The sequence below is a fragment of the Micropterus salmoides genome, unplaced genomic scaffold, assembly GCF_014851395.1.
Source record: "Micropterus salmoides isolate LMB-PRFRI ecotype aquatic unplaced genomic scaffold, ASM1485139v1 Ms_hic_scaffold_1688, whole genome shotgun sequence".
Lineage (NCBI taxonomy): Eukaryota > Metazoa > Chordata > Actinopteri > Centrarchiformes > Centrarchidae > Micropterus > Micropterus salmoides.
In genome coordinates, this window is record NW_024040805.1 from 11183 (window position 1) to 28876 (window position 17694).

At 40.0% G+C, this 17694-nt stretch overlaps 1 protein-coding gene across 1 annotated transcript; it reads right to left on the bottom strand.

Moving 5' to 3' along the window:
• Nucleotides 1-530: 530 nt before the first annotated feature.
• Nucleotides 531-17293, bottom strand: LOC119906601 (voltage-dependent T-type calcium channel subunit alpha-1I-like). Its single transcript, XM_038723938.1, has 6 exons — nucleotides 17285-17293; nucleotides 16806-17145; nucleotides 16322-16719; nucleotides 4131-4282; nucleotides 2035-2220; nucleotides 531-675 (listed from the first exon to the last, which is right to left on the bottom strand). The coding sequence occupies exons 1-6, from the start codon at nucleotides 17291-17293 to the stop codon at nucleotides 531-533; spliced, it is 1230 nt and encodes a 409-aa protein (XP_038579866.1).
• Nucleotides 17294-17694: the final 401 nt, after the last annotated feature.

The window sequence follows — 17694 nt, forward strand, 5'->3', positions numbered from 1 at the left end:
GCAATGTCCGTGCGATGAGCCACAAGTCCCATTTTACAACAACATTAAAACTCTCGTGGGATCCCGTTATGTTCTTCCGCCGTGATTATGTCACATTCCTGACCAATCAACATGCTACACTTAGCAACAAGCAACATCATAGGTACGGTGTGGGAAAGAAGGTAAAACCTAGCTATTAGGGCAGAAAATCCCCACAAAACTAGATGTAGGTATGTATGATGTTACATCATGATCAAGTTATGTAACGTTAGTCTATAATTTTAACTTAAGTTAAATAGGCTATAATAAGGCATTAACGTGCCCAACCCTAATTATTACAGATTTATCAAATATGTCTGAAAATATAAAGTGTAGACTTATATCCTAAAGTTTATATTATTAGAGTTTTACATGGTCTGCTTTACAGGTTAAAGTGCAGAAATGTGTCGAATCTTAATAAATATGTGAAAGTCATCTGCATATATAGAGAAATTTAGGTTTTAGGTGGAGTAGATATGTAGAGATGGGTGCTAATGTGTTTGTGTGCATGCTTATCCAAACAGTGAAATGCTGATTACCTGGAAAACAGTGACAATGGCCCAGAGAAGGGAGTCAAAGTTCTTCCTGTCTGGTACTGTGTCGCCGGTCTCTGTCCTGAGACTGAACTTACAGCCAAAGATGTGCATCCCCAGGATACTGCAACACAACAGTAGAGCCTCTGGTGATGTTAACACACTGGAAATGTATGATCTGCTTAACCTGACTGATAATTAAATTTGGATCTTTGCAGATTTTCTAAGACATGATGAATTTAAATCCTACTTTTTAGAGTTTTCCACAGAGAGGCTTTAGATGATTAAGGCTTGAAAAATATCTTTAAAAAAAACAACCAACTGCTTGTGATTTTAGTAATGCTGCCATTTATATGCAGCCCTGTTTGTTATCATTTGTTTTTGTACCCTGACTGCACCAAAATATCTTCTTGCTGGGATAATGAAGATAAGTGTAAATGTTTTAAGGTGACTGAACCCCGAAGCCTGGATCATTGGCCTTGTTGTAATTGTAAAGTACCACAGTAGTAATGGAAGGAGTATTAATGTGGCACACAATTGTTATAGATACAGTATGGATAATAATTCCTTGCAGGGTAGCATATGGTCAATACCATTAGTAGTAGTGGTTGTAAAACATGTCTGCTGAAACCAGCACCTGAGGACAGCACTGTCGTGGATAATGTTGTAATATCAACCTGACAATTAACATGGAGTTAAACTGACAAACCAAACATGACAAGAACAAGTGTTAATTGTGCAATGCAGCTGGGATGTGACATTTTAGGAGCACAACTTACTTTTGCATACAGTACTTTAACACCAACACACATAATTCAACCCTATCAATACCAACCAATATGTAAGTAAAAAATTAAAATAATATCAAATAAATGTTTGTACTTGCAACTTCACCCTTAGTGTGTGTATATTTGTCTGAACACACACAAATATAGTATTTGAGAGGGTACTGTTATTAACTCAGGGCCATCTTTTCACATCACTTTACACAGAGCAAAATTACAAGAAATGGCTCCAGAAGAAAATAAAGCTGAGAGGGAAGGAAACAAAGACAGTGCGGACATTGATCGTCCACTGAAAGACCTTTTAGACCTTCTGAGTGCTGCTGTTTCAGTGCTTGAGCATTTACAAATGTCTGCTTGTTATGTTGTTCCAGATATTAAGTGTCTGCTTGTTAAATTCTAACCAGATTTTCAAGTGTCTGCTCACTATTTTGCAACGACCTTCTGCACTTCAATGGCAGCTGGTAAGCAAGTGCAAAGGACTTGAAAAAAGACAGAAGCCAGAACACATGTACAAACAAATATAAAAGCAGAAGATGAAACAATGATGCCTTCTCCCTGAAAAAAAAAAAGCCTTGGTACAGCTGTCAGTCAATGAAGAGGAGGGGACGCACAGACAGATTGTCTTCTAAGATCTGCATCAGAATGAGACACCAGCATACAAAGGTATCCATATGCAGCATGCACATGTATGACCTTACCTGAAGATGAAGATGAAGAGCATGAGCAGCATGCAGAAGGTGGCCACATTGTCCATGGTCTTCATGAGGACCACCAGCTGTCTTCGCAAAGCTGGCATGAACCTTACAAGCTTCAGCACCCTCAACAGTCTGAAGGTCCTAAGTACAGATAAACCTCCGTCGGACTGGCCGACGATCTCACATACACTGAGAGGAGACACAGACCACACAGACAACCAAGCAAAATAAAAGAATTAAGAATTAATCTTACATAAAAATACATACAATGCTGGTTTTCCACCACCAAGTGATATAGCACCATAGAGATTCAACAGAAATCCAATTTAGAAAGAGTTTTTAAATTTGCTTCTAAATGCCAGATATCCTCTTGGCATTGATAGTGGCAATTCTGCAAAATCCTGGATTATGTACACTGACAATATTGTTTTACATCAAATGCCAATGTTTTTATGTCACACCTGTGAGGTGGATGGATTATCTTGGCAAAGGAGCAGTGCTCACTAACAAAGATTCTGACAGATTTGTGAACAATATTTGAGAAAAATAGGCCTTTTGTGCACATGGAGAAAGTCTTAGATCTTTGAGTTCAGCTCATGATGCATGGGGGTAAAAACAAAGGTGTTGCATTTATCATTTTGTTCAGTGTATATTATAGTATAAACATATATTACACAGTATAAAAATATATTACACAATATGAAAAATACATTGCACAAAACAGTTTGACAGTAAAAAGTAGAGACATTATATGTATGTTATACTATAGCACATTTGCACATGCTGTTTGTAATAAAGTGTTTGTGTGCTTTAGCAGCAGATGGATAATACAAGGAAAAATATGTTCCAGTAGTGGTCATTTTGGTTCATTAACATGTAATATGTGGTTTTAGAGTATATAATCATGCTAAATTAAAGTCAAATTCTTGGTTTCTCTGCAATTATTCCCTAAGTAACCTACGATAAGTATGGTGATCATCAAACTCTCACTGTTGCTGATTTTGTTGTATTTTTTTGAGGTCTTTGTTCGCAGGGTAATAGATTATCATTGCATATATTCATATAGATATTGGAAGTCATTAGTAATGATGTTCATGATAGGCCCCTTTTATGCCTTGGAATATGGAATCATCATTGATTAATTGCTTAAAGATAATATGAACTGAATACCTCGCTAATTCTTGGGGAACATAAGGAATGCTTGGTTTATCTTATGTTGTTGTAATTAATGTGTGTCCACTTAAGAGATTACTTAAGTTTTGGACATTATAAATCAAACTCTTACTTAAATACTTAATGCACTACTTAATTGCAATTTTCTGCTGCGGAACAACCAAATAAGTTTTCCTTTACCTTTGAGATCTGGTAGGTATTTATCATGAGAAGAGAACCATTCCCTAGTGGAAAATCTGGCTTTAAAGCTATTTGTCCTCTAATGGAGGTGCCTCTCAAGGGCTCTACTCAGCACATCAAATAGTATCAGCTCTGCATTGGCAAAGATTGCATAGAAGCACTTTTACTGAGCATCTCTGTATGAAAAGCAGAGGACATTCAGATAGATGAAGAGAGGAAAATTGGTTGTGGAGAGAGATAAGAAGACAGATGTAGATATGTTCAATCAACATGTATCTTCTGTGACGGGCTGCCCATTTGATCTTGTTCAGTTTTAGTTGCTTTGATGTGTATTTGATCTCAGGGTTATAATGGGGATCACAGACAAAGGCGCTCAGCCAGATGAATTGGAAAAAACGCTAGCAGATCAAAGGCACAGCCACTCACCTGAAGCTCCAGGCACATAAAACAAAAGACAAAACCTGTTTTCTGCTGTCTGACGCGTTGGCATCCAAATACATACAGGTGGTACATTTCAACCAATGTAGAACGCAGGTGACAATTTGACAAAGCATACTGTGGATAATTTAACTGCAGAATCTCTTTCGAGAACAGACTGGCAAACCAAGTAACGTATGTTACCTGAATTACATCAGTCACTATTTCAAAAACATAATGATTTTGTCCTCCAAAGCCACTTTTTTGTTTCTTCTTCCTGCTGAAATACTGGATATATATATATATATATATATATATAGTGTAAATACCTTATGATGACAATGACTCCATCAAAGACATTGTAGGGGTTTCTCAGGTAGCTGAAGGAGCCAAATGCAGTGATTTTGAGGATCATCTCCAAGGAAAACATGCTGGTGAAGACAATGTTGCAGATCTCCAGAACATTAGTGAGCTCCTCTGGCTGGCACAGCATAGTGACAAATACAAAAAGGAGAGATTGGACAATATAAGGAAGGGGTAGATGATAGGAATACATAGGAGATAAGAAAAGGAAGGATAAGACAGAAAAAAATGCCCCTTCAGCCATTTAGTTGTAAGCTCATTACACACCACAAAAACAAAATTGTTGGAGAGATGAAAATTCAATATTTGTATAGTGGCCATTTAAGGCAATTATAATAAATAAAGATTAAGAATTTAGTTAGATCAGAAACATTAGACAAGCAAGTGAGGGCAGAAAGCTGACAGAAAAAATGGAATGGAAAAGTCAGAAAAGCTGAGAGAAAGAGCAATGAGGAGTGACAGGTAATGAGAAAGGAAATGAGAAGCAGTAGCTACAACAAAAAAGGGGGGAAATAGATTGTAAGTGCGGACATTATCTTTGGGAACATCATGGTCCCTTTGGTCATACATCCACAAATAACAAGCAGTCCAACTCAATACTTTGAGGAAAAAAGGCAATCATCTGTCACTCACACACACTTAGAGTACACATATACTTGTATACACACATGCAACAAGACTAGCGTGTTTAACTATATTTCTGACATGAATTGAAAATGCTCAATGAGACTCCACATGGCTGAGTTCTTGCTTTCTCTCCATCTATCTAGTGGTCTGTTCTTTCTTTTGCTTCCTCATTGCTTTGTGTAGTTATCAGTCATTTTACTCACCATGAACTGAATGGTAGAGAGGGCAAGGAAAAGGACAAAAGCTTTTTCATACAACTGCATTCACACACATGCACTGATATCAGTAAAGGCTCCTAGGAAAATGTATTGGTTAGCTGCAAATTTTGAGAATTACTGACAAATAAACTGACAATCATCGGTGGTGTGGTTTTCAAATACTGTCTGCTCTGCATGTCCCCATGCCCGTCCCTTTCCAACACAGGTAGAAGGTAGACAAAACATAACACATTTTGTCATCAATTATGAATGCTGCACATGCTGCCATTAAGAAGGTCCAACATTTTACTCCCTCCACCTTGGAGACAAACTGAAAGAATCAATTTTTGCTCCCAAGAACGATCTGGGTGCTATATTCTACTGTATATCCATTCAGTCCTTGAAGTTTGAAAATAAATTGCTGATTTACTGTGAGAGTCATAAAATTAGCTAATGAACACATTGCCACTCTTTAAATAAGACCACTCAGTCTTGTTAACACTTGAACATTGCCAGTATTTATTTTTGCCTTTCACTGCCTTTACAATATATTTCAGTTTCTTTTACTTTTCAGCTGTGTATGACACTGTTCGAGTTCCTCTCTCTTTCTGTTTTTGTCTGGATTGGCTCAATGAAAGCAAGAACACAAACGCACATACACAAAAAGAGCTAAAAGTGGCACAGTCATGGTTTCCAGCAGAATACTATTCCACAGAGCTCCTTTGTAACTTCAGCAATGACGCTGAAAAGCAGACATTCCACCACCCCAGAATCAAGATGTATTTGCATTTACACGTCTTTCTGTATGCATGTGTGCCTCTGTTTGTACTCTTTTATGCCTATACGTGTATGTGTTTGTCAGTAATAATGAGTGTTTAGCAGTGTGAAAACACGGGCTAATGATGCGTGCCCACCAGAGTTGGCCATGATGTGACGGCTGACCGCTGTTTGCAGACCAGCCAAACAGAGTCGGCCCCTGGAGATCCATTACTGCAGTCTCATTACTGCAGACCTGGAGACAGATCTAAAGACTTGCGTTTTCCGGTTGGCTGATATATGGAATAAAATAAGAAGAGCAGGAATTTGATTTCACACCAAGAACTCACAGTCCATTTAGGAAAGTGAGCAGTATGTACCTATAAATTGAACTAAAAACAAAATATGTTGTGTATATGGTTCCCTGAAAACCTGTCCCTATAACCATGGGTGACAAACTCTTTCCCATCCATCAATAACCCTCAAATGTCTATCAAGAGTAATTTGGTGACATGCATTGGTGTAGTTTTTATGCAGGTGCAGAGAGATATGTAATTCTGCCTACCAAGTAGGTTGTACTGTAAAATTAGACAGGACATCACGAGAAAAACAACAGCATTAGTTGGATGTTTTTTTCATGACAAGGGATTTCTGGTTGTGGGCTCTCTCTCTCTCTCTCTCTCTCTCTCTAATTTCCAAAATATCTCTAAATCAACTAATTGTTTTGGATCTATATAATTGTCTTAAGGGCAACACAAACTGGCAACATATGACATCAGAACATTGTTTTCTATAAACCTGACACTTGCCAGAAAATAAGCACAAATTTGTACTGTTTGGCTTGTACACTGATTTCTTCTGTCTGTATGACGAGTCCACTGTATGTGTTGCATTGTTGTGGTGGGTGGTAAGGTGGGTGTCTGACTTTGAAAATAGAGCCCACTGTTTGCATCTGTGTCCTACCAACAGTTGGTATATTGCTGTGACCACTGGAACTCCACAGATAAAATTGTTAATTTGTGACCTAAACTGAACTGTTGTGAAGAAACTCAGCCATTGAACTCCTACAATACTCCAGGTATTCACACATAGGTATGAATTCCGCCCGTGGACCCAGCATTCAGCTACCAGTGTTCAGTGTAAGCTATGACCCATGATGTACTCAGGTCAATAAAAGGGTTAGCAGTCTTCCAGTTTGTCCTGCTTGTAGCAGACACACAGCAGAACAGGACTCTAATCTTACAGCAGCACCATAAAAAAGCTTGCAAGATCCCCGCAGCAAGTTTAGTTAACAAGTCTGCAGGCTAACAAACAAGAGCAATGAGGCAGCTTTACACCGAGTGGCTAACTTTGAGGAGAACAGATGGAACTACCGGTTCTTCCATCTGCATTTGAATCGCCAGCTAACAAGGAGCACGTCACAGCAACTTCTTCCTTAATGGATTGGTAATGTACATGGACATTATATTGCTTCACATAGCTTAACTCGGCTAAGCACAGGACTGTTTAGTGCGGAGAAAAAGCCCTGTTTTTGTCTGCAACACTTGTGTTGACTCTCCAAATCCTGCAACCTACTAGCTATTAAATACGGAAGCCCTAAGCAGCCATCCATTCAAATTTTTCTTTTACTCCATTATCCTGTGATAAGGGGATAATTTTCTCATGATCTCGAGATAACGAATGCTGTTTTCCCGTGATAACCAGTAAATTTTCTTGTGATCTCGAGATAACAAACCATAGCTGAATACAGGGGTCGACAGGTGTGTTTCTTTAGGATAATTTCAGAAATATTTTCAGTGTCACTGGTCAGTTCAGTTGGTAGAGCACAGGACTTGCAATCCTAGAATTCTGCTCTTGATGACATTTTTTTCTTCTTTTGTGTGTTTTTTAGTATCTTCGGAAAAGTTGTTATGAAGAGATTCAGGGGAATCCAATCACACATTTCCCGATGGCTATTTCAAAGGTTCTGAAATAGCCATCAGGAAATGTGTAACATAAAATGGATTCCCCTTAATGAGAAGCGAAGAAATTTCCTCTGCCTGGGAATGATGGGGAAATGAAAAGTCAATGTTGTTGATGGATGTGGACCAATCACCAGTCCAGCACGTGCTTTATTGTGAGCATGTGAAATAGTCTCTTCATAAGAACTTTGTTGAAGAGGATTATGAAAAAGAAAAAAAAAGATGTTCAGTGAGGATCAAACATACAACCCTAAGACTATGAGTACTCATCTCTACCAACTCAGCTAACCAGTGACCCTAAAAACCAAACAACATTCCTTATCTGGAGATCTCGAGAAAAATTATCCCGTTATCACAGGAAAAAAAAGAAATTAATCGGTGGCTGCTTGGGGCTTCCGTAATTAATGATAATTTTGGTTATAGTTAATATTGTAATTATTAATCCAAGTTCCAAATACATAGTATTTTATGAGAGTAAATTAATTAATTGAGTACCAATTTACTCTCCTTTAAGAATGGTGCCCCAAGGTGAACCATTATTTAACATAAATACTGATGCTATATAAACCATAATTCCCTACAGCTGGATATTTTTAAGCCTGACTATGATCTTTCTCAAACCATAACCTTAATTAGCAGTTTTAGTTACCTACACTTTAAACTTCACCATAAACATGGCAGATCAGGAAATACTCACTCGAACCATTTTTGGAATGTTTATATGGGTCACAAAACTAAGTGACAAAACAATATTTGTTTAGGTATAGGAAATTACTGTGACCCATATGTGGACAAGTTCATAACAGGCAACAAGCTCAGTCATTCTAACCTTTCCTACTCCAATGCTTTTAGCATCCAATGCACAGCAAGTCTGACCCCTGTTAGTGCAACACCTTTTCACTCGTGTCATATAGCATTCCTGTGATAGTTAACAACCCTAAGCCACTGTGATATGATGCATAAATATCAGTAATGTGATAATGGAATTAATAAAAAAGCTTTAAATGTTTCTCCGTGTGTGTAAGTATTTATTTCCTGTGCAGACAACATTTCTTTAATAAGAAGATTAGTTGTTAATGCATTTAGCCATTTTATTCCCGCTAGGTATTGATTCTTCAGTAGGGTTGGAAGGTTGCATTTATTCAACAACAAACATTTTAGATGCAGGATTTCGGTAATTCGGTAAATTCAAATCCTTTTGTAATGCTCATATTTTCTATTCTAAGAGTTCCAACTGTTTTCTGTGGATTGATTCATTGTCCTTCAAAACCCAATTATGATTTTGTTTTTGAATTGTCTGACCTACTTTTGTTTATGACTATGATTACCAAGTATGTTTCTGCTGTGATTTCAATTTGCATGTGACAGCCATCCCCCAAAAATCTGAAACTAAGGATTTGGGTGTTGTTGAATATTTTCACTGTGACCATAGTTGCCCCCGCAACATCAATCTGGTAATTTCCTTCAGTGTTAATCTTGACATTTTGGCAGAGAAAAATCATTTTGCAGTGCTGTTTGATCTCTAGCCATCCCTGTCAAATCTCCAAGTGTCCATCATGCTGCTGCATTATTAATTCCCAAACAGCTATTAAATTCTCATGTCTTCTCACTCGAGCAATCCATCCTGTTCAATGGGGGATATCGCCTTGTGTTTTCAGTAATGAACATGATGCCATTGTAGCATCTACAGCAGGGGTCGGCAAATAAGTCTGGCATTGGGCCAACTTTTTTTTAAGCCGTTACATGGCGGGCCAGAACAAAGTCATATTATTTCAAATCCTTTTAGCACGTTTAGCTTAGTTGGTACTGTGCGGGACTCCTGTTAGAAACATTGATTCCAGCTATCTTTGGATATTTTTTTGTTTCCCTTGTTAAGTGGAGATGTGAGATGACCATGTCAGGTTCTCTGTGATGTTGATTCCCAGGAACTTGAAACTGTTGACCTGCTACACCTCAGCACCACTGATGTAGACAGGAGTGTGTGTCTTTATCTCCTTCTTCCTAAAATTAATGATCAGCTCCTTGGTAGAGCAGTAGGTTGTTCTCTGACCAACACTCTGCACGATTGGTGAATTTAAGTCTCATTGTTGTTTGAAATCCAAACTTTACAGAGTTGAGAGTTGTCTTCATGTCGAGGGATGCAGTTGTGGCTGTACAGAGTGAACAAGAGGGGGCTGAGCACACAGCCCTGGGGGGGCTCCTGTGTTGAGCACTAGAGTGGAGGCGGTGAGTTCGCCAATCCGAACTGACCGGCGTCTGTTTGTGAGGAAGAGCTGAGTTTGCTGATCAGTTTCATGGGGGAGATTGTGTTGAATGCTGAACTGAAATCCACAAACAGCATTCTGATGTAGGTGTTGTTTTTCCCAAGGTGTGTGATGGCTGAGTGGAGGGCAGTGGAGATGGCATCCTCTGTGGATCTGTTGGTTCTGAAAGCAAACTGGTGAGGGTCAAGGCTGAAGAACAGGTTTCTCAAAGCACTTCATCAGAATGGGGGTGAGTGCCACAGGGCGGTGGTCCTTCAGACTAGACACTGCAGACTTTTTAGGTACAGAAACGATGGTGGCTGTCTTGAAGCAGGTGGGAACCCTCTCCTGAGATAGTGAGATGTTGAAAACTTCATTAATAACATCAACTAGCTTATTGGCACAGGTTTTTATTACACGGCTAGGAATGTTAACAGGCCCAGGTGATTTACTCATATTCACTCTCAGCAGGACTCTCCTCACATCTGCTGTGGATGCTGACAGTGGCCGGTCCTCTGGAGGTGGAGTAGACTTTACAGCTGACTCGTTGTTGAGGAAATCAAAGCGAGCATAAATGCTGTTAAGTTCATCTGTAATGTGGCCTCACACATGATGGGGGAGCTCCTGCCTTTGTAGCCTGTGATGTTTTTGATGGCCTGCCACATATCTTTGGTGTTGAGGTCTCTCTCCAGTCTCTGCTGATGTCTCCGCTTTGCCTCTGTGGTGTATAACATATGTGCATTTGACCATTACAGTTTAAAATAGCACTGTAGCAGCAGGACAGAGGGTCAGTGACCTCCTAAGGGGAGAGCAGTGATTGGTGGTTATGTAGGGACTGAACCCTTCTATAGAATTTGACCTATGACCCCTTGTTTTGTTACCTCAGAGTAGTACTGTACCCTTCTATGATAAACATGGCATTAGCTTTGTGGCTAATTCAGCAACAGGCAGCGTTATCTGCTTTTGGCAATGTTAGAAAATATTTAGAAGTAATAAATTAGAGAGAAATGAGCTGGCCGGTCACTAGAACTGCCAAAATGTTTCAGAAATAAATCTACCTCCAACTCTAGGTTACCGTTACATTAAACACACTGCTGAGCCTGGAGAGGGCAGTGAAAAATGGGAGGGTTAGCAAGTCTGGTCTCCGAAGAGGAAAAGTGATGAGGGCTATTGTTATTATTATTTAAGTCATGTAATTGACGTAATAAAAGATCAACTCACCGGGAACATCGAGTGTGAGCTGATCCCATCTTCCAAATGGCGCCACAGACGGCCGCCTCGGGATTACGCTCCGTAGTGCTTTTTGTGTTTTTGTTAATTAACGCTGTTTTCTGACGTCTGATTTTATTTTATCATTATTATATTATTATTTTATTATTGTATAAGTAAGCACATCGTGAGCAATGTACAATCCTGAGTCAAATTCCTCGTATGTGTACACATACCTGGCAATAAAACTGATTGTGATTCTGATCTTTTTTTCTATGATGCTGCAGTGTCAAATAAGTTTCTCTTTTTTAATAGTCATATCAGCTGTCGCCGATGCAGATATATCTGTAAGTAGCTGATATCGGCCAATAATATCTGCAAAATGATAAATCGGTCTGGCTCTAATAAAGACGATGGTCTAGACATGCTCTTCATGACAAGTGCACTGAGATGGCGAGTTTTAGGCGCTATGTAAAATGTTGTTGAAGTGCTTTGTTATAGTTCTAATTAAGTATCTCATAATTAAGTTTAATTAGTACAAAATGTGTTTTACTCTTGTGTGGGGGACATCTGAAAACAACACTCTGGCAACAAACTGGTTTGTTTTGGAAGAAAATACACTCTCCAAAATGTCTGGTTGTCTGCTAAAGTGGCTGGTGGCCTAAATCTTACCTGCTACAATGCAGGATCCCCACACTGTTTATCTGTTGTTCCCATACCAAGAGAACCATAGATCACAGGTGTAGTTGGACAGTTGGAAGCACCTCTCTACAGGATGAGGATCAGAGTGATGAGACAGATTAAGCCTCTGATACCACTGTTCAAACAGAGGGAGGCATGACTCCAGTTTGCTAAACAGGCGGTGGAACCACAGACATTCCAGTTAGCTATTTCCTCCCCATTAAAGGAGCAAAGTCTCTGTCTGCTTCTCTCATTCTGTCTCCCTCTATTTTTAGCCGCCTCTGAGATGAGAGACGACCCACCACTGCGGCGGTGGCAGGCGTGAGTGGGCGATGGTATAGCAAGAGTAAGAAATATTGATAGAAAGAAAGAGTGTAAAAAACAGAGCAACAGGAAGAGACAGGAAACAGGAAGAAAAAATGGAGAAAATATGCTGAAGTTAAAAGCAGCATCATTTTTTATTGCTTGGAAATCTTGGAAAGTGTAATCTACACTGAAGGTGTGACAATGTTCTGCCCTTCCTATAGCCTGCTAACCTAAGTGAAGACATATCTACAGCCTACTGTATGCTGTTGGCTGGGGAATCACATTATACAGGCATGATAGGAGAAAAAGACAGGTAAGCAAGGAGGAACGATGTGTTGGAGAAAAAATATAGAGAGGGTTACATTGCGAAGGAATATGGACATATGGAGTGACAGGGAGAGACACTAAAGAGACTAGATTCTTACTGCAAGCAATATGGTTGTCGATTAACTCAACTGTAGGCAGAGAAAGAGGCTGCAGTTCATACAAAGTATTAATCAGGCAAATCATTTATTTTTAACTGCTGTGGTACTGCTGTGTTTTCCCATTTATAAATTGACATTGTTAGCTCACTAGTACATACTAATAGGGTAGCAATATCTAAAGATAAACACACACACACAGACACACACACACACACACAGTTAAATAAACAGCAAGACACCAGCTACAACATTCATTCCAACATTATCGCTAATGGCTGCAACCTCCCTCCAAGCATTGTTGTTCCTGTTGTCTTTCAACTAAATGTAGAAGCTTGGGAAGCTAAGAATATTTCTAATTGGGTTCTCATTATTTGGAGTTGTTGATAGAATAAGATCACATGACTGATGACTATTAACTAAATGTTTCATAGTTATAAGACAAACAATCACATCTCAGCTGGCAAAGTTGTTAAATGTTTACAGTATGTTAATATTCCAATTTTTTTTAGGATTGAAAAAAAATGCAATGAAGACCAAATCCAACAATGATTTACAGTGTTACATGCACTGTGTTGCCTGTTATCTACCCCCTGATGTAACTTATACCTCTGTGCCACAGAGCTCCATTGTTAAAAATCTATTTTAAAAAATCAATAAGCCACACTGTTGTATTGCGTGACATGGTTTTTTTTTTACTATGAACACAGGCACTGTCAATTTAGAGTCAATCCTACAGCCATCAGATTTTGTGGATCAAATCCAAGTCTTAAAAAAGAATAAACTTCCTCGTGTAATCTACTGTATAGGATGTGTAATTGGAGTTGCTTTTATTTTTCCTACTAATTAATAAATTCTTATTTTAGACTACTGTAAAAGACCTTGCTTATTCAGAAAGGTCTTCTTACTTATAAGCCTTATTTGATGTTCAATAAACACTATCTAACTGTTTCCACTGAACTTTACACACATTTTGCACAAACATCAAAAGTTATACGTGTGAGTTCAGCTAATAGATAGGAGTTTCTCTGTCCATCTCGGTGGTGTGGTGTCCCTCAAGGTTCTGTCTTTGGCCCTATCATATTTTCTTCATATATATACTGCCCCTGGCATCCATTTTTGAGAAGTATGAGGTCTCTTTCCACTGTTTTGCAGACGACATAAAAATTTATTTGCCCTTGAATTTAAAAACATAATGCTTACTACCCCTGCTTGACTTTCTAAATGACATCAAAACATGGGTAAGTCTAAACTTCCTTAACTTAAACTGAGACAAGACCGAGGTCATAGTGTTTGGACACCCTGAATTGCTTGATGTCGGTAGCCTCTGCCCTATAGCTTCTAATAATCGCTCATTTGTGAAGAGTTTTAGGCAAGGATTATACTTTCTGTGTCCACGAGTACGCGAGGGGTCGCTAGGGTCCGCATAAGTAAGTAAGTAAGTAAAAGTTTATTTCTATAGCACCTTTCACAGGTATAGGGCCACAAAGTGCTTCACAACAAAAACATTAATATCATAAAATACACACAATAAAAGCATAGACAGTACATGATCATATCAACCCACAAGTAGCTAATTGAAAGCCTGAACAAATAAATGTGTCTTTAGTCTGCATTTGAAGGCATCAACAGAATCAGAAGAGCGCATAGATGGTGGAAGGTCATTCCACAACCTAGGGGCAACAGCCTGAAAAGATCGGTCACCTCTAGTACGGTAGCGAGTGCGTGGAACCGTCAGCAGGTTCTGATCCACAGACCTCAGAGCACGCACAGGGGTATAACGCTGAATCAGGTCACTAATATAGGGTGGAGCCTGGCCATGTAAAGCTCTGAAAACTAAAACCAAAATTTTAAAATTTATCCTATAAGACACTGGTAGCCAATGAAGTTCTTTTAGGATTGGTGATATGTGAGACCTCCTATTAGTACGTGTTAAAATTCTGGCTGCAGAGTTTTGTACTAATTGCAGTCGAGAGAGCTCCTCGCATGACAAACAATCATCAGAGGACGTCTGCATGCCTCCCATTTTTTGTGAATTTGCGGCCAGGTCCGTGCGCCGACTAGTGCTACCAGTGCAACAACTGATCTGCTGCGCATATGTCGAACGTGTCCTCCAACTGACTGCGTTGGGGTAGTTACTAGGTAATGTATTACACATTACACATTACTTTTTTTAAAAGTAATGCCTTACTTTACTAGATTATTCACTGCTGAACGTAACTAGTTACACTACTAGTTACATTACTTTTGGATTACTGCATAACATCACCTGTGATGCACAATAACAATATAAACACCTCATATATGCTCAGATCAACACAAATCCTTATTATTACGAGTACATACACAGGATCTCTCTTTTATGCTCTTTAATACTACAAAGCTGACAACAAAGTTGTGAACATCAGCCCAACAATTGTCAAGAGAAGAACAAGGCTAGAGAGATCGCGGACCGACCGGCCCTCTGTGGACAGTCAGTAATCGTTCCCTCTGGCTGGATGAAGTCCAGATCCATGATGATAGAGAAATATAGAAATTAATGGCAATAAATCATGCTGTCAATATTTTAGAGACTCTCCAAAATATCCAAAATAATGCTTTTAGGGGAGTCTTATAAAGGGGTGCTAAGCTCCCCCTGCTCCCCCATAGTTCGCACCCTGGGCAGAAGTCTCTCAAATCGTTTGTCAGACAACCTGTTCCTCCTCAGAGTCAGCACAAGACTGCTCGTTGGTTTTTGAAGAGCAGTTTTGAAGCCTGAATTGGGTGGAGCTGGTCGTCGCCATCTTGGCACCGCGTCACTGCGCGTCACTTCCGGATAACCATAAATGGGCAAAGAGGCGGGTCGTGGGTGGAGCTGAGGTGTCGTGTTGCTGAAACCACTACCCCCTTGCTCGACATGACCAAGCTCATGCTAAGGAGCTAATGCTATATGCTACTCTGTGTTAGCAGAGCTAGCTTCTAAACCCCACTTTTAAATGTCTTAATGGATTGCTGCCGCCTCACCTAGTGGAGCTTCTTCACGTTCACACCCCAGCCAGAGTGCTGAGATTGACCAATCTCCTCTTCCGGAGGCGCCTAAAAGTTTTCTCAAAACCAGAAGCAATCAAGCCTTTGGTGTAGCTGCTCCCAACCGGAGGAACAACCTGCCATTCCATATCAGATCACTCTCGATCGCTTTAAATCACTGTTAAAAACATATCTCTTTGCTTTGGCTTTTCCTTCAAATTAAGAAATTTCTTATCCAGGGTGATTTTATTATCATTGTATATCATTTATTCTATGATATGCGGTGTACTTTAATGTTTTATTGCTGTAGTTTTACATTGTAATTACTATTTCTGTTGAACTTTTACCCTGTAAAGCACCTTGGTCAACCTTGGATGTTGTAAGTGGGCTAGATAAATAAAGATGATTGATACTGATATTGATCTGAACATTTAAAACAGCTACTTTTGCTTTGTACTTTTACTGAATGTGTTGAGCCAAGCTTGCAGAATACTGTGTGTACGTCATGATTTCTTCATTGACAACAAGTTGTGCTTTATGAGAGAACACATCTGTGATACTGGACATTTGAATACATTGAAGAACAGACAAACAGCCGGGTATAACGTAGAGTCTGACAGAGAGGTGAGAATGAGATAGATAATGCAGAAATAAAAGATAGTAAATGAAACAAGTGGGTCATAAAGACCAAGAAAAGCATTTCTAAAGGACAGTTACGCAACACTAAAGAGAGCTGCTGCTCTCTGTACCTGCTCGTGGTGCTCAATGCCCATGCTGATGGTGTTGATCAAGATGGCGATCATGATGCCTCGGTTGAAGTATTTGCTCTCCACGATTCCCCACAGCTTCCTCCTCGTCTCGCGCCACAGCTCATTACATCGCTTCTTAGGACTACAGCCGCCATGGCTCCCTGCACCCTCCTGGCCTTTTTTGCCCTTCTCGTTACTACCAGAATGTACCCCCTCCCTGTCCGTTTCCTCCACCGCTCCCTCCTCTGCTTCATCATTTACTGCACTGCGAACTGGTCCCACCCCATCAGTGAGCAACAGGGCTGCGGCACACTGTGGGCAGCCTTCAGTGGCGTTGAGTGCCGTAGGTTCAGCGGGTGAGCCATGATCAGTTTTATTATGGTGGGGACAGGTTGCACCTAAAGTGGAGCAAATGGAGGTCATTAAAGGGTCAGTGTATAAAGCATGCACCTAAATACTACTGTCTTTGAATATTTTTACATACCGTGCCTCCTCACTGCTCTCCTCTCATGTCCTCCCCTTCCATTGGCATTCCTGTGCCTTCCTTCTCCTGCTCCTCTACCTCTTCCGGCGCCCCGAAAGCCGCGGGGTTTCCCCCGCAATGTGTTGAAAAGGGCAACAGTTTGTCTCCTGGCCTTGCGGAGGATGTGGCAAACCAGCTGGAAGAGTTCCTCGTAGCAGTCCCCAGGTTCACTGGCCAGGGTGGAGGAGGACGAACACCGTGCTCGCTGCTCCTGCATCAGCTGGTGCTCCCTCTGCTTAGTCTCTGAGAACTGGGTGGCGATGACCACGAGGCATAGGTTGATCATAAAGAAGGAACCAACCTGGGAGGATGAGAGCAATACAAATACCCAATATGTTTGTTATACCACCATAAACGCAACCATATAAAAATGATTGTTTATCCCAAACTGTAAAATATTTTTATGAGCTACATTTGTAAACATTGGCATGAAATAGTACCAGACCCATAATCTCAGCTATTAGCAGTCAGTTTCTGCCAGCTAATCACACAGAGTAAAAAACTCTCAGCAAGATGGCTCTAGGCCAGCTGTTGCTACCTCTAGCCTGTTAGCCCACTTGGCTGGACAAGTCTAAACATTACACATTAGACAATATGGTTACAAACAAATCTGCTGTGGTTTCAGTGAAAACACTCAAGATAGTGAGCTGTAAACTCTGTCTTTTCTCTTGAGTGTATGATGGTATTTTGCTAACCAGCAATGGTTTAGGCATAGCTAAAATTTACCTATTCGCAGTGGCAGCCTTAAGCATCTGAGGACCTTATTCAAGAGCAAATGTGGGGCTTTACCCAACGCCGTGATGGGGCTGGTTGGCACAAATGCACAACATCATTTTAATCACAAATCATC

Bases quoted from the DNA above. Each gene is read 5' to 3' on its own strand.
- LOC119906601 (XM_038723938.1), bottom strand. The intron at 2,221-4,130 runs GTATTTACACTA...GTCTCCTCTCAG, and splicing joins GGAGTCATTGTCATCATAAG to TGTATGTGAGATCGTCGGCC. The intron at 676-2,034 runs GTAAGGTCATAC...GTTGTGTTGCAG, and splicing joins CTCTTCATCTTCATCTTCAG to TATCCTGGGGATGCACATCT.